The sequence below is a fragment of the Mercurialis annua genome, linkage group LG6, assembly GCF_937616625.2.
Source record: "Mercurialis annua linkage group LG6, ddMerAnnu1.2, whole genome shotgun sequence".
Lineage (NCBI taxonomy): Eukaryota > Viridiplantae > Streptophyta > Magnoliopsida > Malpighiales > Euphorbiaceae > Mercurialis > Mercurialis annua.
In genome coordinates, this window is record NC_065575.1 from 35847551 (window position 1) to 35865889 (window position 18339).

Genomic DNA, 18339 nt, shown 5'->3' on the forward strand with positions numbered 1-18339 from the left:
CATTTTTAAAAGCGACCTATTGAAAACACTTGATTGTAATATTCGTTTCAATTGTACCCTTAAACACTTAACACTTGATTGTAATATTTTATTAATATTTTAAAAGTACTCAACCTTTTAATTCTTTTTAATCTTATCCTAACATTAAAAACTGGTTAATTTTATTTTATTTCGTATTTTTTCATTTCAATTATACCCTTAAATATTAAATTGATTTTTTTTTCATTTGAAAAAAATTTAAACAAATTCTTTAAATTTATCCTTTTTGCATTAAATTGATCTTTTATATTAAATTAACTTTTTTTGTGTTAAATTGACCGTTTTTAAGAACTTTTTGAGCTTTTTAAGCAAAAAATGTCAATTTAATACTTAAAGGTACAATTGAAACGAGAAAATATAAAATAGGGTAAACTTAACCAGTTTTTAACGTCAGAGTATGATTGAGAAGGGGTTAAAAGGTCGGGTGTTTTTTAGGCATTAGACCAATTTTGAATTGTCATTTTTAACAAGTTTAAACATTAAATGTACATATATTTCTAGAATTAGTTATTATAGGTAAAATCTATTTTAAAATTTTTGTACTGTACATGTTTTCTTTATTTTATTTTTAGGTATTTTTGTTTTACTTGGTCTATATACTTTTGAGAATAATCTTATAAGAATATTTATTAATAAAAAAAACAGAAGTATGAATGATCAAATAAACTTATTTTTAATAGTGCATAAATTAAATAAACAAATAGAAAAAAATTTAATTTTTTTTTTAAAAATATATAATTATGTAAAAAAATTAAAATGGATAAAAACGAATGAAAAAAAAAATGAAATGTAAAGAAATCTTAGGATATGTTAAGCCATTATAGCATGTGTTTCATATTTCTTTTGGTGGTAGAATGGTAGGTGAAAAGTATCAAAAATGCGATCTGACATTTGCGTTCGAATTATAAATTTAGTTCTTTTAGGATATCAATTTTCAAATTTTATATTGCTTTGCAATAATTTATTAAATTGCTGATATTTTCTTTTTTAATAAAAAGGAAATGCTGACTGCTGTATTTCTTTTGAATATGATATAGTCCCGCAAAGACTAGCGATCCACATAAATAGGTAAAATTAAATTTACACAAAAAATAAAAAATAAAAATTAAAGTAGTTATTTTTTATTAATTTTTAATAATAATTTTAATTTAATTTTTTAAATATTATAAATTTAATTAATTTATATTATATAAAAATATCATATTTTTCGGTATTGTTTTATTATAAATTTTTATATTGGATAAAATGAAAATTATGATGATTTAAAAAATATAACAAAAATGCTTGAAAACAACTTTATCTATATTTTAGGACGTCTAATATAGCAATTTTATCTATCTTTGTGGGACCACAAGCCTTCCCTACATGTAGTAAATTTTTTATATAAACTTATTTTTCCATGAATAATTATATTTTTCTATTAATTTTGTGAGACGTGTTATTATTGAATGTAATTAAGTGATCGAGAAATATTGATTAATTCTTTTAAATATCACTGCTTGAAACTTTAATTAGAAACACTTAAAATATTTTAAAAAGCAAATTGGATTTCATAAAACATTACAACTTTAGAATTAAGATAGTGCTGAACTTTAAATATCTTTGAGTTGTATCACACTATTATGGATAGTTTAGTTAGAGTTTCAATATTTGTTAGATCATTTCAATACAATAAGGATATTTGCTTTCTTTAAATTTTTCATTATTAAATCATCAAATACAATACATAATTTTATGTCCAAATTAAGTAATATTTTAATGATAAAAGATTACAGTGATAATATAAAAAGATATCAGTTTTTTTACTATTTTATTTAATTAGTATATTCATGAAAAGTATATCAATTGAAATAATTTTATTTAATTATTAATGTTTTATTTACTTAAATTTATTCACTATTTTATTATTTACTATATATTACAAATTATAAACATCATAGGATTCTACATATTATGATTATAAAACTAATAGAATATACAAAAATGGTTTTTAGTTTAATACAGTTCAAAATAATATGATTTAAATAAGTAAAGATTTTCCTTTTATTTTTTGGTTTCGGTTGCCATCAATTGTGTATTCTTACCGTTGGCAGTAGCCACTTCATTTTTATTTTTTTAGTTCCATAGAATAAATTAAATAACAAACTCTTTTTCATCTTTTTTGTTTTTTTAGGTAAATTTATCGATGGGACATATCAATTTCACATATATACGAATTAAGAATCAGATATAGATCAACACCGTTAAAAACTGAAGATGAAATTGCTTAAAGATTATATTAGTTTTGTTTTGATACTTTTTATTGTGGTAATTGCCTTTTTTTTTAAAGTTTGTTGTTCTTTCTCTTCGAGTTTTTAACAATGCGTTGCTAGCCAAGTTGGGTTGGCAACTTCTCACTCGCCCTGACTGCTTCTGGGTTCAAGTCGTGCGAGCTAAATACGGTATCACCTTTGATCCTATTCCTATTAAGCTTCCAGATAGGACTGGATCAGTGATTTGGCGTGGGTTGAGTAAGGTTTGGGACTTAGTCCTGAATGGCATCCAATGGGTTATTCGCGATGGGACCACAACTAGGTTTTGGCTAGATAAATGGTTGGATGATGATCAACCGCTTATCTATCGAACTACTTCTCCTATTCCTTCTGAAATCTTGGAGTGTAAAGTGAGAGACTTTGTTACGGAGGGAAGCTGGAATTGGAACAAGATCTCCAACTGTTTATCTCATCGGGATAGTTTAAAGATTTCAGCTATCCTTCCCCCTTATGAGAGTGCTGGAAAGGATGTAATTATGTGGGTTGGTTCTCCGTCTGGCTCATATACAGTGAAGTCTGGGTATAACATGATGGCAGCCAACACCCATTTCGATAACACAAAACAGTGGAAGATTATTTGGAACTGGCAAGGAGCTGAGCGAATCAGGAACTTTTTGTGGTTGGTAGCCCAAAATCGCCTCCTAACAAATGTGGAGCGGGGTCGCCGTCATCTAACGGATGATGCTACCTGCACTCTTTGTGGGCGGTTTGATGAAACTTGCCTTCATGCTCTGAGAGATTGTTGGTTTGCTAAGCAGATTTGGATCCAGCTGCTGCCTACTAATTGTCATCAGGACTTCTTTGCTCAAAGCTTACTAGTCTGGTTGGAGTCTAACCTGTGTAGCACTCAAGTCTCCAGCCATGACTTAAATTGGAGGTGCATTTTTGGTGTAGCGGTGTGGTGTCTTTGGAAAAAACGCAACAAAGTTGTCTTTGATCACGGGTCTCAAAGTTCTATGCATATTGTTCAAGATATTCTCACTAGAGCTGTTGATTCCGCAAAAACGTACAACATTGATCGTGATTCTTCTGTTCAGCGGTATGAGGTGATTCATGTTGGCTGGCAACCTCCTATGGACGGATGGTACAAATTAAATACTGATGGTTCTTTCATTGCAGCCACTGGATGTGCATCAGCTGGTGGTGCTATCAGAGATCAACTTGGAAGATGGATGGGTGGTTTTGCTTATAACATTGGTGTGTGCTCTATTATGCAAGCAGAGCTTTGGGGGATCCTGAAAGGAATTGAACTAGCCTGGAGTTTGGGGGTTCGAAACTTAATAGTTGAATCTGACAGCCGTTGTGCGGTACAACTCATAAATAATAAAGATGTTTCAGTGGTGATTACTAATTCCCTTGTCTACCAGATAAGAGGTTGGCTTTCCAAGAACTGGAACATCAATGTCCTCCATGCTTTTAGAGAAGCAAATTTTCTTGCTGATCATTTGGCTGCAGTTGCCAGGAGATTTCCTATTGGGTTCCACCACCTTCCTCAGCCTATAGCTGACTGCCCGAGATGGTTGATTCATGACTGTTCTGATGTCGCTTTCCCTCGGTCTGTTATGACCCTGGTTCCTTGAGGCTGTTGCCTCCTCTTTATTACCAAAAAAAAAAAAAAAAGGTTTGTTTGTCTCTTTTTTATAAAAAGTTGACGAGTCTTCTATTAAACAACAAAGAAATAGATTTTTATTGTGGTATAGCAGTATAATTAATTTGATTTATATTTTGTAAGACGATTTGTGAACAAGGCTTTATATTTTATTCTATGTCAGGTTATTAGTTACGCTTATATCTTTTTAAAAAATTTATATTTGTAACTGCTTGATATTGATGGAAGATTATCTTTTATGTCAGATAAAAAGTAAGAACAAAGGGTTAACGCGCGCCCTAAACTTGTAACACGGGGTCATTTAACTTAATTTATACTTTTTTGAGCAATTTATCTCAAAACTCATCATTTTTGGTCAAATAATCCATAATTGTATTTTTAAAACGCGTAAAAGACAAATCGGAGGTGAGGGATGCAAAAAATAATAATTGGATATTTCCCTAATTGTTACAATATAATTATCCTAAATCCATTTTTTGAAATTAAAATACAAATTATAGGGTTATTTGACCCAAAAATGAAGAGTTTTGGGGTTAATTGCTCAAAAAAGTATAAATTGGGTTAGATGACCCCGTGCCACAAGTTCAGGGGGCGCGTCGACCCTTTGTTTAAAAAAGTAAAGAATTCAAATTTATACAAAATATATAATTATATAAAATTTAAATTAAAAAACATTTTTTTGTTATATTTTTGATTGTTTGATTCAGTTGAATTTGAAGTTTTGAAGGTTTGAGAATCTGTGGTTAGCTCTACTTTGAAGCACGACCTCAATCTGTCACCAATTTGGGCAACCCATAACATTCTTCTTCTTTTATTTTTTTGGGTGGATAGACTCTATAAATGTCCGATTTAGGTAATTGAAACTCAGTATAATTTCGATTATTCTAAAAAAAAAAAATAGATTATGCAGCTGTACGTGGAATTGGTGGCAGCCCACTCTTCATTATCACAAAATGAATAAGATAGCAGGGGCTAAACGGGCCCTCACACCACAATTCTGTTACTTGAAATATCAATGGAGAAGATTTGTTTCGAGGACCTAAATGATTGAAAAAGAAAAAAATATTAAGAAATATTAAGTATAGAAGATTGTGGCAGGCAAGAGCAAGTGGCTGCTCTTTCATTTTTTTTTTTTTTAGAAATGGAGTGAGCATTCGGTCGATTTGATCAAAATTGAACTGAAAATCTCCAAATCAAATTAGCCGATCCATCGAATGTTTAAAATCAAACACTGAATAACTTTTTAATAAAAATCGAACCAACCGAATAAGAAAAGACAAAAAATCAAACGGTTAAAGAAGACAAAAATTGTAAAAGACATTGTATAAAATAATAAAAAAACCAAATTAATTTTGTCGATCGATTCGGTTAAATTTAATAATTTAAATTTCAAATTGAACCAATAACCAATTTTTTTATCAAAGACCGAACTCAAATTTATAACAAAACCAAACCGACTGAATGCCCCCTACATTAAAATGGTAGCCCTAAGCTGATACCATATAATAATATCATAGCACAAGGATAAAGTAATAGAACAAAACTTGAATCAATTATTTTGGTGGCAAATTGACAAAGTGACCTAATGATTTTAGTATACAGACAAAACACCATTATTATCAGAGATGATATATTATTTCTCATTTTTCCCCAGCCAGTAAGGCTTTTTCATATTTGATTATAAATATTAAAGAAAAATCAGAATTTCAATAGTTTCACTGCATATTTTGAAATAAAAAAACAGTTTTAAATGTAATAACTAATAGTAACAGAAAAAAATAGAAAAAAAAAAAGTTAGATTCAGGGGGAATAAATAAATAAACATAAGTTAGTTTGACCTGTTTATCAAAAGGTTGGGTGCTTGTAGGAATTCTCCTCTGTTTTTCAGACAAGTAAGTAAACACAGATCCATTAATTTCTAACTTTGAAATTTGTAGATTACTTCAGTTTTGTTCTTCTGTTTAATCTTTCTGGGGTTTTATGTGATATACAGAACCAAGAAATGGCATCAGAACGTAAACTTTACAGTTTTGATGATTTGCTTAAGCATAAGGATAGGGATGATTGCTGGCTTCTAATTCATGGCAAGGTCAGTAGTCAACTCTTGATTTGAATTCAACCATAAAACTAGATCTGCAATTTTCAGTACTAGTAATCCTTTTTAAGAGTTAAATTTTCGGAATAAGTGATCGACCAATGAATTATAACTCAAATGGTATAAGCGCTGCTCAGCAAACTGCTAGCTAAGTGCAGTTTGATTAAGTTCTGTTCTTTTGTTGCAGCTTAGAACTTGTTTTGGTCTAGTTCGAGAACTGATATTTTTTGTATGCATACTACTGACTGTTTAGTTTGTTTTTGTTAATCCTAGTCAAACTTCAAGACTAACCCTTTTTTTCAGTTCAATTGTTTTTTTCAGTTCAATTCTATTCAATAATTCTATCTAAAAAACTTAAAAAACAGATGTATTTGATGAATTTGTACACTAACTAAATATTACTATATTCTTTTACAAGTGAATTTCATAAAAATCTGCCGAATTCAATTGAACCATACACGCAATAAATAATTTAACAGAAACTCGAAACGCGTAGGATTTTCTAGTTCGTTATGTTTGATGTTTTGTTTCTGGGTACCCCTGTCCTGTATTTCACAGGCTGCTTCCCTTGCATTTACAAGTTAATATTGAAAAATAAAGGTAGTAACAGAAAGATTTGGAAGTCATTCCGGGGCAGGTGTTTGGATCTATTTTGACATAACCACGAGGGGTCCTTAATCGACCTTTCTGGACGTTGAATAGTGGAAAAATAACTTTTGTGAAGCTATAACCTCATTTTATCTAGAAATTTTCCTAATTGTTCTATATGAGGATTTGTGTTGTTAATTTTGAATTGGTGTATGTATCAGATATATGATGTAACTTCATTTATGGAGGAACATCCCGGAGGAGATGAAGTCTTGCTAGCAGCTACCGGTACATTATGTTCCTCTCTTAGTTACAGCTAAACACTTTGTTGGTTGATTATGTTGTGGGACTTGATCCATTTCATGCTGAAACTTATAACTTTGCAGAGAAAGATGCAACCGATGACTATGAAGATATCGGTCATAGCGAAGAGGCGAAGGAGATGATGGACAAGTACTGCATTGGAGACATGGATATGAAAAGTCTTCCACCTCCGGGATTTGTTAGGTACCGGCCGCCTCAAGATCATCCTAAAGCTCCACAAGGCTCATTCTTGGTTAAGCTCTTGCAACTCTTGTTACCCTTGATCTTTCTTGGTGCTGCATTAGCTTACCGATCCGTCACAAAGAAGGAATAGTATGTGCATTAAAGAATTGGTGCAAAGAAACTCTCTTCCTTTTCTTTTTTCTTGATTGAGGCTAATGTACTATGTACGTCTGAAATTGGGTTTCTATTAGGAAGTGATTCTGTTCTGTTTCTAATAAAAAAATGGCTTCCTTCTAAAATTTTATCACAACTTTAAATGTTTTCAAGAATTGGTATGATAAAGTAGTAAATTGATTATCTCAAGTCCTAGGGCTGTAAATGAATCGAGCCGACCCGAACTTTAATTAGGTGTTCATGTTAGACTCGTTCCATGAATGATGTTCATGTTGGATTTATGTTCATTCGACGAATAAGGTGTTTATGTTCGTTCATATTCAGGCCACGTTTTCGTTCGTTTAACTGCTGAATGAACGAGCTCGCGAATAAGGCCGTGAATGTACTAAACGAGCTCGTTCACAAACTCGTCTGTTTAGCAGTTAAACGGCCGAACACGAACCAAGACTACATAGTTTTGTTTGGTTTTTTAATCAAAACAACACAGTTTGTTTAAAACAATATAGTTTTAATGTATTAAAAGAATATTGTATATTTATTTTAATAATAATTAGCCAAATCGCGAACTCTTTATCGAGTTTTTATAGGAGCCAATTGCTAACTCTTTATCGAGTTTTTATACGAGCGAGTTCGTTGGTTAATTCCTTATCGAATTTACATATTACGATATGGAAATTCATGTTTCTGGATAATTCCGCAAGAGCTTTTAAATGGAAACGTACAAGTTAGTAGTGGGATAAGATAGGATGTCGTGATCAACTCGACTTATTTACCCACCAAATCTGAATAATTCGATTTGGCCGCGTTGCTGATTCGAGTTGATTCAGGCTTATAAGTTAATATCATATTAATATAGTTATGGATGATGATACTGATACAGATGCAATTGTTTATTAATAATTGCATTACTGTTACTCCTAGATAGACACACATAATTAATCAATTCACTCCTTTAACTAGGCACGAAATATCAAAAAGTCATTCTCGAAAAAATCGGTCAAAAAAGCCCACAAATATGCATTTTGTGTCAAATCCCCCTTCCTCTAGTCGCACCTCCATGTATGATATACACGCTCCATCATAAAATGGCAAAAAAATTAAAATAATCCTTAATATTTCTTTCATTCTTCAAATGAACACTTACGCTTTGTATGGATATGAGATAAAAAGAGGAAAGGAAGATAATATAAAGAGAAGGGAAGGGAAGAAAGGGGATGAAAAGGAAAGATAAAATTAAAATTTTACTGTGCTTGAATAGCTAACATAATTAGAGAGGTAAAGAAAGGGGAAAGTATATTATTTTTGTTTGATCAAATGAAAGGAAGCAGACAATAATTTTTAATTGATAAATTTATCCTTCATGATTTATCAGACGTTTTTTTATTGTTTAATAGTTCTACAGAAAAATTAACTAATTATTGATAAATTTAATAAAATTAAGTTCATAACAATGAGCTAATGTGACACGTTAGCAATTTTCGCTGGATTTTAAAACGGTGTGTGAATTTGACAAAAATTGGTAGTTGGTGTATGAAAATGACAATTTTAAACAACGTGATTAAAATGACAATACGTTTAAAGTTGATGAATTTATATGACATTATCTCAAAAAAATGATGATATTCATATTATTTAATAAAAATAAAAAATATGAAAAATTAATTATTTTAACAATTATTAAAGAATTAAAAAAATATTAAAATATTAAAATAAAAAAATCCATTAGAATATTTAAACATATATAATACAAGTGATAAGAAAAATTAATATTATTTTTTTAATATAATTTGAATATTCATAAAAATAAACTAAAAATTATTGAAAATTTATAAGAATAAAAAGATATTTATTATAAGTACTACAACTCTTTGATGATGAGAGCCGTCATCATGAGCCGCAATCATACAAATTGTTTCTAGAAGAAAAAAAATCTGCGAAATGTCTGAAATAGAAGATTTGATAAATGCTGGTATGTATTTGAAAGAAGGGTGATGCTATCCGGATAGAATCTATCCGGATAGAAACCCATTTTTTAAAAATTCAATTATCTAATTAAAAAATAATTACTCTTCTAACCTTATTGTCATTTTTTATTACTATTGTTAATTTTTAATTACTGTTTACTTTTATATTTACTTTTAGTAATTAATGTTTATCTCAACAGCTTATTTGAATTCAAAAAAAATCTACACTCTTGATATTCAAGAGAATTACAACGGCAAAGAGTTGTAATATTTGTGTACATAAAACAAGTTTAGCTAATTGACCACAGAGATTCACATGACAAATTAATGGCTTTTGCAAAAAGATTGGGATATTGATAAAAAAAAAAACAGTGTTTGAGACTTTTTGTTTCAGTTCATGATGTTCATTTTTGTGCTATCAGATGAACAAGCAGAGATTAGTTTTGCATTGGAGACTTTCTTGCATGTTCAGGTTACTGGAATAATGACTACTGATTAGACTCAAAAATAACATGAATCATCATGTCAGAAGTGAGTAAGGAAGGAACCTCTAACCAAGTACACGAATGCAATGCAGGAAATTCCGTAATCCTGTTTGCTTCAATATAAAGCAATGGTAGTGATCACATTATTTATCAATTATTTGGCTCAGGATATGGCCGGGAAATACATTATTTTTAAAGCAGCTATGATCAGCTTCAGTAATAACAATGCTTTCACATAAACAGTCAACAGCAGTTTAAGGATTAGCAAACAACCCCATAACGCATTTCAAGTTTAGCTACAAGTTTACCTAATTCAAGTTTAGCTACACAGTTTATGAAATGGAACGAAATTACCAAACAATATTTCTGGCTGAGTCGCGGACTAGGTCGCTCTCTTTAAGACGTTTCGCGGCTCTGCCTCCGATGGTGCAAGCAGTCGTACGTACCACGTCGTCCACAGGATAAAACAGCCGAACTCCGATGAATACTGCACTGTATTCAGCGGTCAATTACACCTTTCTTTCTATTGCTCAAGAACTCAGTTTTTGGTTTTTAAGAAAATAGCTGTTGTAAAAGGATTATTCTTTTTGATAGGGAAGACAGCAGTTTATAGCCATTAGAAAACTGAAACGGTAAAAACAAAAAAAAATCAAAACGTTTTCCTTTATTAAATCAGAGATTCAAAACGTGGGAGGAAAATCAGGGGTTGTGTTTTATTCAAAAATAAAAACGTTACAAAAAGATTTCAAAAATAAAAAATTTATTAAGTGCTAAAACCGAACCTGACCTGACCGGGCCGGCCGGACGGCGTGTGCGGTAAATCGGGTAGGATGTAACTCCTAACCCGTTCACAAAACTGGGTATCCCTTAGAGCCCAAAACTAAGTGTGAGAGATCAACCTAATAAGCTCAATTAAATGAGCTCTCCTAAGCAATGTGGAATTTCCACAATACTGTCTTTACTCTCACTTAGCACTTTTTTTTTTCTTATCTTTTCAAATTCAATTTTGTACCAACAGTAATGCTATTAAAAATGAAGGAGAAACTTGGCAAAGAGTTGTAATATCTGTGTACATAAAACAAGTTTACCTAATTGACATCAGAGATTCACGAATATGTTTGATTCTAATATTACCTGAATATGTTTGATTCTAATATTACTTAAGACCTTTCATATGAATAATGAATATGGAAAAACACTAATACGCGTATCGAGTGTACTGTGCAATTATTTTCATTAATCACGTGTATAGTGTCATTTCCTCAAAGATATAAATTTGGAATAAAAGTTTTTGGAAGTCATACTTTTAAAGTTGTCGATGGTTTACGTAAAGGAATTAAAGTTGTTTTATACATATAATATTACCATCTCATAAAAATAAACAAGGACAAATTGTATGAAAATTAAAAAAATATAAATTAAACTTAAAAAATTAAAAATATAACTAGTAATTTTTTTTATCTTATCAATGTATAAAGAAAACCGAAATAGATATTTATCTTAAAACTGGTTGTTAAAGAACTGGAGATTAGTCGGTTTTATCGGTTAAAATTAGGAGTGGGTATGGATCGGTTAACCGGTCCATGAAAATAATATATAAACTGGTCCATAATAGTACGGTTTTTACAATTAAAAAATTAAACCTAAACTACTAGATTGAAGATCAATTGTTAACCGTAGTTTTTAAAACTTCAGAACCTACACATAAACCATTAACCATAAAAATTAAAAATCAAAACCTAAACTTAAACTCTTGGACCGGTTCACCGTATTTGTTGATTTGGTTTTTAAACTTTTGCGTTTGAGGTTAGTTATATTCAAACCTTTTGAAATTGTGTAAATTAGCCCGATTTGAGTGTTTTTGTTTCGGTTACAGCCACTTTTAAAAAAAATAGCAATTTTAAATTACTGATCCAAACTTTTAAAAATTAGATATAACCGACACATAAACACTCAAATGAGGTAATTTAGACAATTTCAAAAGATTTAGATATAACTGACCTTAAACGTAAAGATTTTATATTTTTAAGTGATACATTTTAGTTTTAGCAAAATTTGAAGATTAAAATGACTTTCTTAATTACTTCAAATTTTATATAAAAAAATATATGTTTAATACTAAATCTTATATATATTTTTGTGATAGCTATTTTCTAAATTTAAATATTTGCATTTTTTTATCAATTACGATCAATTTTCTTAATTGCCTAAAAGTTCAAAAGATTCCTAACTTTAATTTACTAAATCAATTGCTTATAAACAAATTTTAATAAAAAAACTTTTTAATTACTATATCTAAATTTTAAAGTATTTTCCATAATTTATTAAAAGATTCCTTATTAATAATATATTTTAGTCTTGATATATTATTTTATCAAATTTATATTTTCAAGTCGGTCCATAAAGTTTAACAGAAAAAATATATATATGTGTGGAATAAAATGGGTGTTTGATTCAACTTTTCAATGAAATCCCTACCGTTAACTTTCTAACAAACTCGATTTAATGGTCTAGTGAATTTTTTTTAAAAAAATTGTTGGTAACTTTTTGAATTTCTAATAATTATTTTTAGAAAAGTCATATTTGAAGAGCTATTTTAATAATGTTATTTTTTAGACAAAACTATCTCTATTAATATTATATTTAACAAATCTCACCAAATTGGCATTGTCTTTCAACTATCAGCTAAGAAGCAGGAAAAATTCGACAAAGTTGCGTGTCCCGTTTCGGACTAGTCTGATCAACTAACAAAATGAAAATCGACCAACTATCTGACCTAACTAATATAGAGAACAACAAACCTGATCTAACCAGGTTGAATCAGATTGAATGGATAACTCAAATTTACTTGTAGTTGAACAAGTGGATGAATCAGATTAACCGGCGGTTGAGCCTTCAATTTAGTCCTTATTTTTACTTTAAAATGAGTTTAGTCAATTAATTCAACCACTGGTTGAACCATTTGAGTCAAAAACTTGTGACAATAGCATTTGGTTTTCAAGACACCCTTCTATAAATACTAACCATAAATTTTATTTTTCTTATAATAAAATATCATTATATTCCATATAATTAATTACCAAAGCATATAGTAAACTATTAATTTGACAATTAATTTTATTTTTCAAATATAGTTTTTTATTTTTAGAATCAGCTGGTTCCAAACTGGCCCAGAACCGCTAAAAGGGCAATTCAATGTCGGTTCAATATAATAACTGTAAACCGGCGGTTCCAATGTTCATGACATGTGGCCACCTCTAGGTTAGACGTTAAACTATTTTAATTTATTTTTTATCTTATTAAATATTACTTCTTTTTTGTATTTAATTTGTTATAACACACTCAATTTTTTTTAATTAACTTACTTAATATTAACATGTATACTTTGCAAGATAATTTATAAAAAATAAATTTGTTTATAATATTTATTATTAGACTTTAATAAAATTTAGCATTTTCAATGGCAAAAATATTTTTGATTTAATAAATTAAAATTGACACCCTTTAGTATTATTTTTAGGCAATTTTTAATTTACTTATGGTTTGACAGCGGACTCTATGTGATGACCCGCCTGTCAAACAGGCAAAGCAAATTTTAATCGCAGATTTGACTGTAGTTTGTGGCAATATTGGCACCAACTGTGATATTTTTTTATGAATAACTGTGACATTATTAAGTAACAATCAAAGTACTACTTATTGATAAATTTAAGAAAGTATAATTGTAAGATTGTTACGGTAATTAGTAAATTAATTTACTTTTAATTATCTGTAACTAATTTTGAACTCATACCTTTGTTATGTGTTTGAAATTTATTGCACTAGCTAATTTGAGATTGTTATGTTATCTTGTAAATGTAAATATTTTTTTTTACTGAAAGTTATAGTTGTCTTTGAATTTTTACTTTTAACTAAAAATACTTAAATAACCTCCATATATTATTAAAAAGGACTAAAATGGGTCTCTTTATTCGGATAGATTCTATCCGGATAGCTTTTTGCTTGAAAAAAATAATGAATTTTAAATGGAAGTGAAACAGGATAAAAACTTGGTGAAAGTGATAAGAATTTCAAAGAATTAGAGTTGTTAGATTCCATTTTAAAACCAATTAGTATCAAGTGGAGGTGTTGAAGTGGGAAATCCCGCATTGGTTGTGTTTGTGAATAAACATGTGTTTAAATATTGGTTGGGCACCTCTACTTGACACCAATTGGTTTTAAGATGTAATATAGCAAGAGTAAATAAGATAAGAGGGATAGAAAGACGCTAGGACAAACGGAATAGAATTAGGGGTGTACATGGTTTGGTTTGACTGTTTTACTACTGATATTTTAGTCCAACCCAATTATACTGGTTTGACAAATTTCCATACTAAAATTAAACCACACACATTACAAACCAGCAAAATTGATTTGGTTTGGTTTGATAATTTTTTCTTTAAAACCAATTTAAATCATCATTAAAAAATTATTTATTTATCATCTAAGATAAAAAAAATCTAAAAATTTAAAAATATTTATTCATTATAAAAATAAATGTTATATTTATATAACAAACTATAATAATGACTAATAAATAAATAAAAAATTATAAATATTTTATATCATAAATTTTTATATTTTATTAATATAATATCTTAATATTATAGAAATATAACTTTTATTGATCGATAATAAATATACAAATAGTTATTTCATTAGATTTTAAATATATTATTTTATCATGTACAGTTTTAAAAAATAGTCATAGAAATTTTATTTTTAAGTTATAGTATTTGTAATTTTATTAAAAATATGTATGTATGTGTATATATTGGTTTGGTTTGATATATGTTGGTTTATAATTTTTGAAACTGTAAACCAGACCAATAATTACTTTTTTTTTATTTTCCAAACCAAAATCAAACCAACAATCTTTTAAACCGTAATATTTAGTTTGGTTTGTTTGAATTGGTTTGATTTGGTTGGTTTGAATTTTTTCTGTACAGCCCTAAATAGAATAAATTACGAGTAAAAGATTATAATAAATAAAAGGTCTAATCACTGAAAAACTTTTCACCTTTAGACTTTTTTTCATTTCCATCCCGATATTGAAAAGTTATCAATTTTACCCACTTTTAAATTTTCCGTTTTTAATTGTACCCCAATTTTTTAATTTTTGTTAATTTTTTTATTTAAATGATGAAATCATTCGATTAACTAAGTTTAAAGATGAAATTAAATTCTTTTTTACTTAAAAAAGTACAAATAAGTCCTTTATTTTTAAAAACTAACTAAAAACCATAATCAAAATAACACTAATTTAAATTTTTAATTAATTTAACTAAATTTAAATAAATTTTAAAAACATACAATTAATATATGCAAAACATGGAGAATGTTTTTAAATTTTTTCCAAATTAAAAAGTCGTTAATTTAATATTTCATGGTACAATTGAAATACAAAAATACAAAATAGGGTAAAATTGACAAGTTTTCAACGTCAGGGTAGGATTGAAAAGGGGCTAATAGGTCATAGGATTTTAACGTAATAGGCCTAGATAAAAATAATACAATTAAGATAAAATAAGTTTCAAAATGTAAGGTATCGTAAGATTAAAATTGCTAGTTATGAAAATAAAATATCAACTAGCGGTGATTAAAAATTAATAAAGTATTAGTTCTAAACGTGAGAATAGAGCTGGTCACGGTTCATTGCCCGCCGATTTCGGTTTGGATATGCCGGGTCATGGTTCAAGAAAAAATAGAACCGGTCTGGACCCGTCTAAGTGACGGTTCCAGGCCGGTTCCGACCCGGCCGGTTCCGGTTCCAAGTTCAAGGCGGTTCGGAACAAAAATTGAAAGTAAAATTAAAATTTAATTACTAAAATCTAAAAAGTGTAATTTAAAAATAAATAATAAAATAAAATAAAATATATATAATATAACTATAACTATAAAAATATAAAATATAATATAATATATATATATATATATACAAATAAATTAAAATTAAATAACTTTTATCAGCAGGTTCGACTCTTAAACCGCCAGTTTACGGTTAAAAAAAATTAGAAGCGATCTGAAACCGGTCTTTCGACTGTTCCGGATTTGACCGGTTCCAGATCAAATTTGACCGGGCCGATTTATGGGCTGATTCGGTCCATGGCCAGCTCTACGTCAGAAATATAAATAATGGGATAGTGCATTTAGGAAAGTAAATTGATATCAGAAAATAAAGGATAAACAGAAATTATTACATATAGATGTAATAAGTTTTTGAAAGATAGTAAAAACTAGCATAATGTATTAATAGAGGGGTATGAGTTAGAAGAACAATTATGAAATAAGAAATAGACGGTATTAGAAAGATAATTAAAATAGATTCAAGTATAGTATAGTTGTTTACAAAAAATAATATTGAAAATTCGAAAACAAATTTTTATATTGGAAAAAAATATAATACACCAAAATCTACGAGTGTGAATTTGGATATTTAGACGTGTAGAATAAGTAGACAGGACTTAAAAGTTCGAGCTTAGAAAAATATGTGGAGCACTTTGTGTTTGTGGTCAGATTGTGTTCCCTGAAAATAATCCGGACTCGAATTTTTGAATTTATAATAGAGATCGGTTTGAGGTTTGATATTTTAACGAACATATGTAGATATTCACAGGGCTTCTTTAGTTAAAAATATTTAACCACGTGATCTAAATAGTAATAATCTGGGAGCTACGAACTCAGGCGAGATTAATACTGAAAACTGCTCCTAAGTTAAAACAATTCGGGGATTGCGGGATAAAAAACACTGAACTTGGTTTTTGATTGATTGATTTGTTGATACAAAACTAATGAAGCTCTGAGCTATTTATAGCTCTACAAAATCAAGATTTCTAATTAAACTAGGACTAACATTTTTAAAGAGAAACACTCCTAATGAATGACAACTTCCTAACAAAGCTAATTTGAAAAAGGCTTTTGTAGGGCCTGATTCCCTTGATAAGCCCATATAATGTTCTGGCCTATATTATTTCTGGGCCAGTGTAAACAGATTGAGAAAATTACCTCTCGTACTCCTTTTTAATTGATCCCTGCAATAATACTCTCACAAAGTTCAACTTGCAAGCGTGCTTGATTTTTCAAAATTTATTTTCAAAATTACGCCTTTTCATGTATAGCAATATTGGGTCTCAGCCTTATTCACTATTTTTATTATTTCTTCACCAAAACTGATTTTTATTTTATCCATAATATTTACCAACTTCATGTTTTTGTCATATATACATATAGAAATTAATTTATTAATTTATTTTGATTCTTTTATTTAATCTTTTTATTTGATTTTTGTTTTTCAATTTCATTTTTTAATTTCAACTTTAATATTTATTTAATAATCCCTCAATCCCAAAATAATAGGTTCATTTGTCACTTTTATCCGTCCCAAAATAATAAGCTTGTTTAGGTTTTTGTTGTATTTATTTTTATATTACTCCTATTTAAAACATTATTTTTGTTTAAATATAATTAAGTGAAATACTTTAAAAATATAATGTATTATATAAAATACTTGAAAAATTCATTTGTTGACTTTTTAACAACTATAAAAATGGTTATAAATTATTAAATTTGACAATCATGAATTCAATTTTGTATTTTTCAGTGATCATTTAATATTTTAGTTTTTTTTATAAAGTCACATTTGATTATAGTTGGAGATAAAATTGGAAAACTACAACATTGCACCTATAATAACTATATTTCTTAATATGCGTGTTTTTAAGAATAGAACTATTATTTTGAGAAGGATGAATTATTTTTTTATTAACATGATAAATATTAAAGTTAATTCCTTTTTAATAAATCTAAATTAAGTAAATTATTATATGATTAATGCCAGTAATTAAAAATTTGTTATTGCACACGTATTTTTTATTTTAATATTTTTTATTGAATCATTTGCTATCTAATTTCAGAAATTTATCTTTAATAATTAAACACGTATTTTTTTAAATTTGGACTCTTGCCTACTATAGTCAAACCTATCATTTTTTTAATTTAAATTTTTATTTTTAACTTTTCAATTTAATGTTTTAAATTTGTTCAATCATATAATTTTTATTTGTTTAATTTTTTTATTTCTTTATTCGTCATTTATATATTTTGAAATACTTTTTTATATGAAGACGCTTATTATAACATAAAAATATAGGTAAAAAATATTATTAAACGATTATAATCGTATTCAAACGCCATAAAAATAAATGACCAACTAAAAGAAAGCAAAATGAAAGTAAAATTTGCCAAATACGAAGAGAAACTAAATAACAACTAATGAGCTACCAATGAGCCACCAGTGATCTACCATTAAATTATCAATAATCAACCAAAGAAAAACTAATTAACAAGCTAATAAAAATAAACCAAAAAACAATTGATGAACAACCAAGAATCAACTAATATCAACCAAAAATTTATATTTAAGATATTGTAATACAAGATATCATGAGAATTTTATTTTTTAAAATATAAACAAATTTAATTATATTTATACATAACATTATTTTATTTATTTTAATTTGGATATAATCAATGTTTAAGTTAATGTTTC

At 28.3% G+C, this 18339-nt stretch overlaps 1 protein-coding gene across 1 annotated transcript; it reads left to right on the top strand.

The window, feature by feature from the left end:
* The first annotated feature begins 5693 nt into the window (after positions 1 to 5693).
* On the top strand, positions 5694 to 7439 carry LOC126653958 (cytochrome b5-like). Its single transcript, XM_050347963.2, has 4 exons — positions 5694 to 5852; positions 5954 to 6049; positions 6865 to 6931; positions 7030 to 7439. The coding sequence occupies exons 2-4, from the start codon at positions 5963 to 5965 to the stop codon at positions 7278 to 7280; spliced, it is 405 nt and encodes a 134-aa protein (XP_050203920.1). The 5' UTR covers positions 5694 to 5852; positions 5954 to 5962; the 3' UTR covers positions 7281 to 7439.
* The last annotated feature ends 10900 nt before the right edge of the window (positions 7440 to 18339 follow it).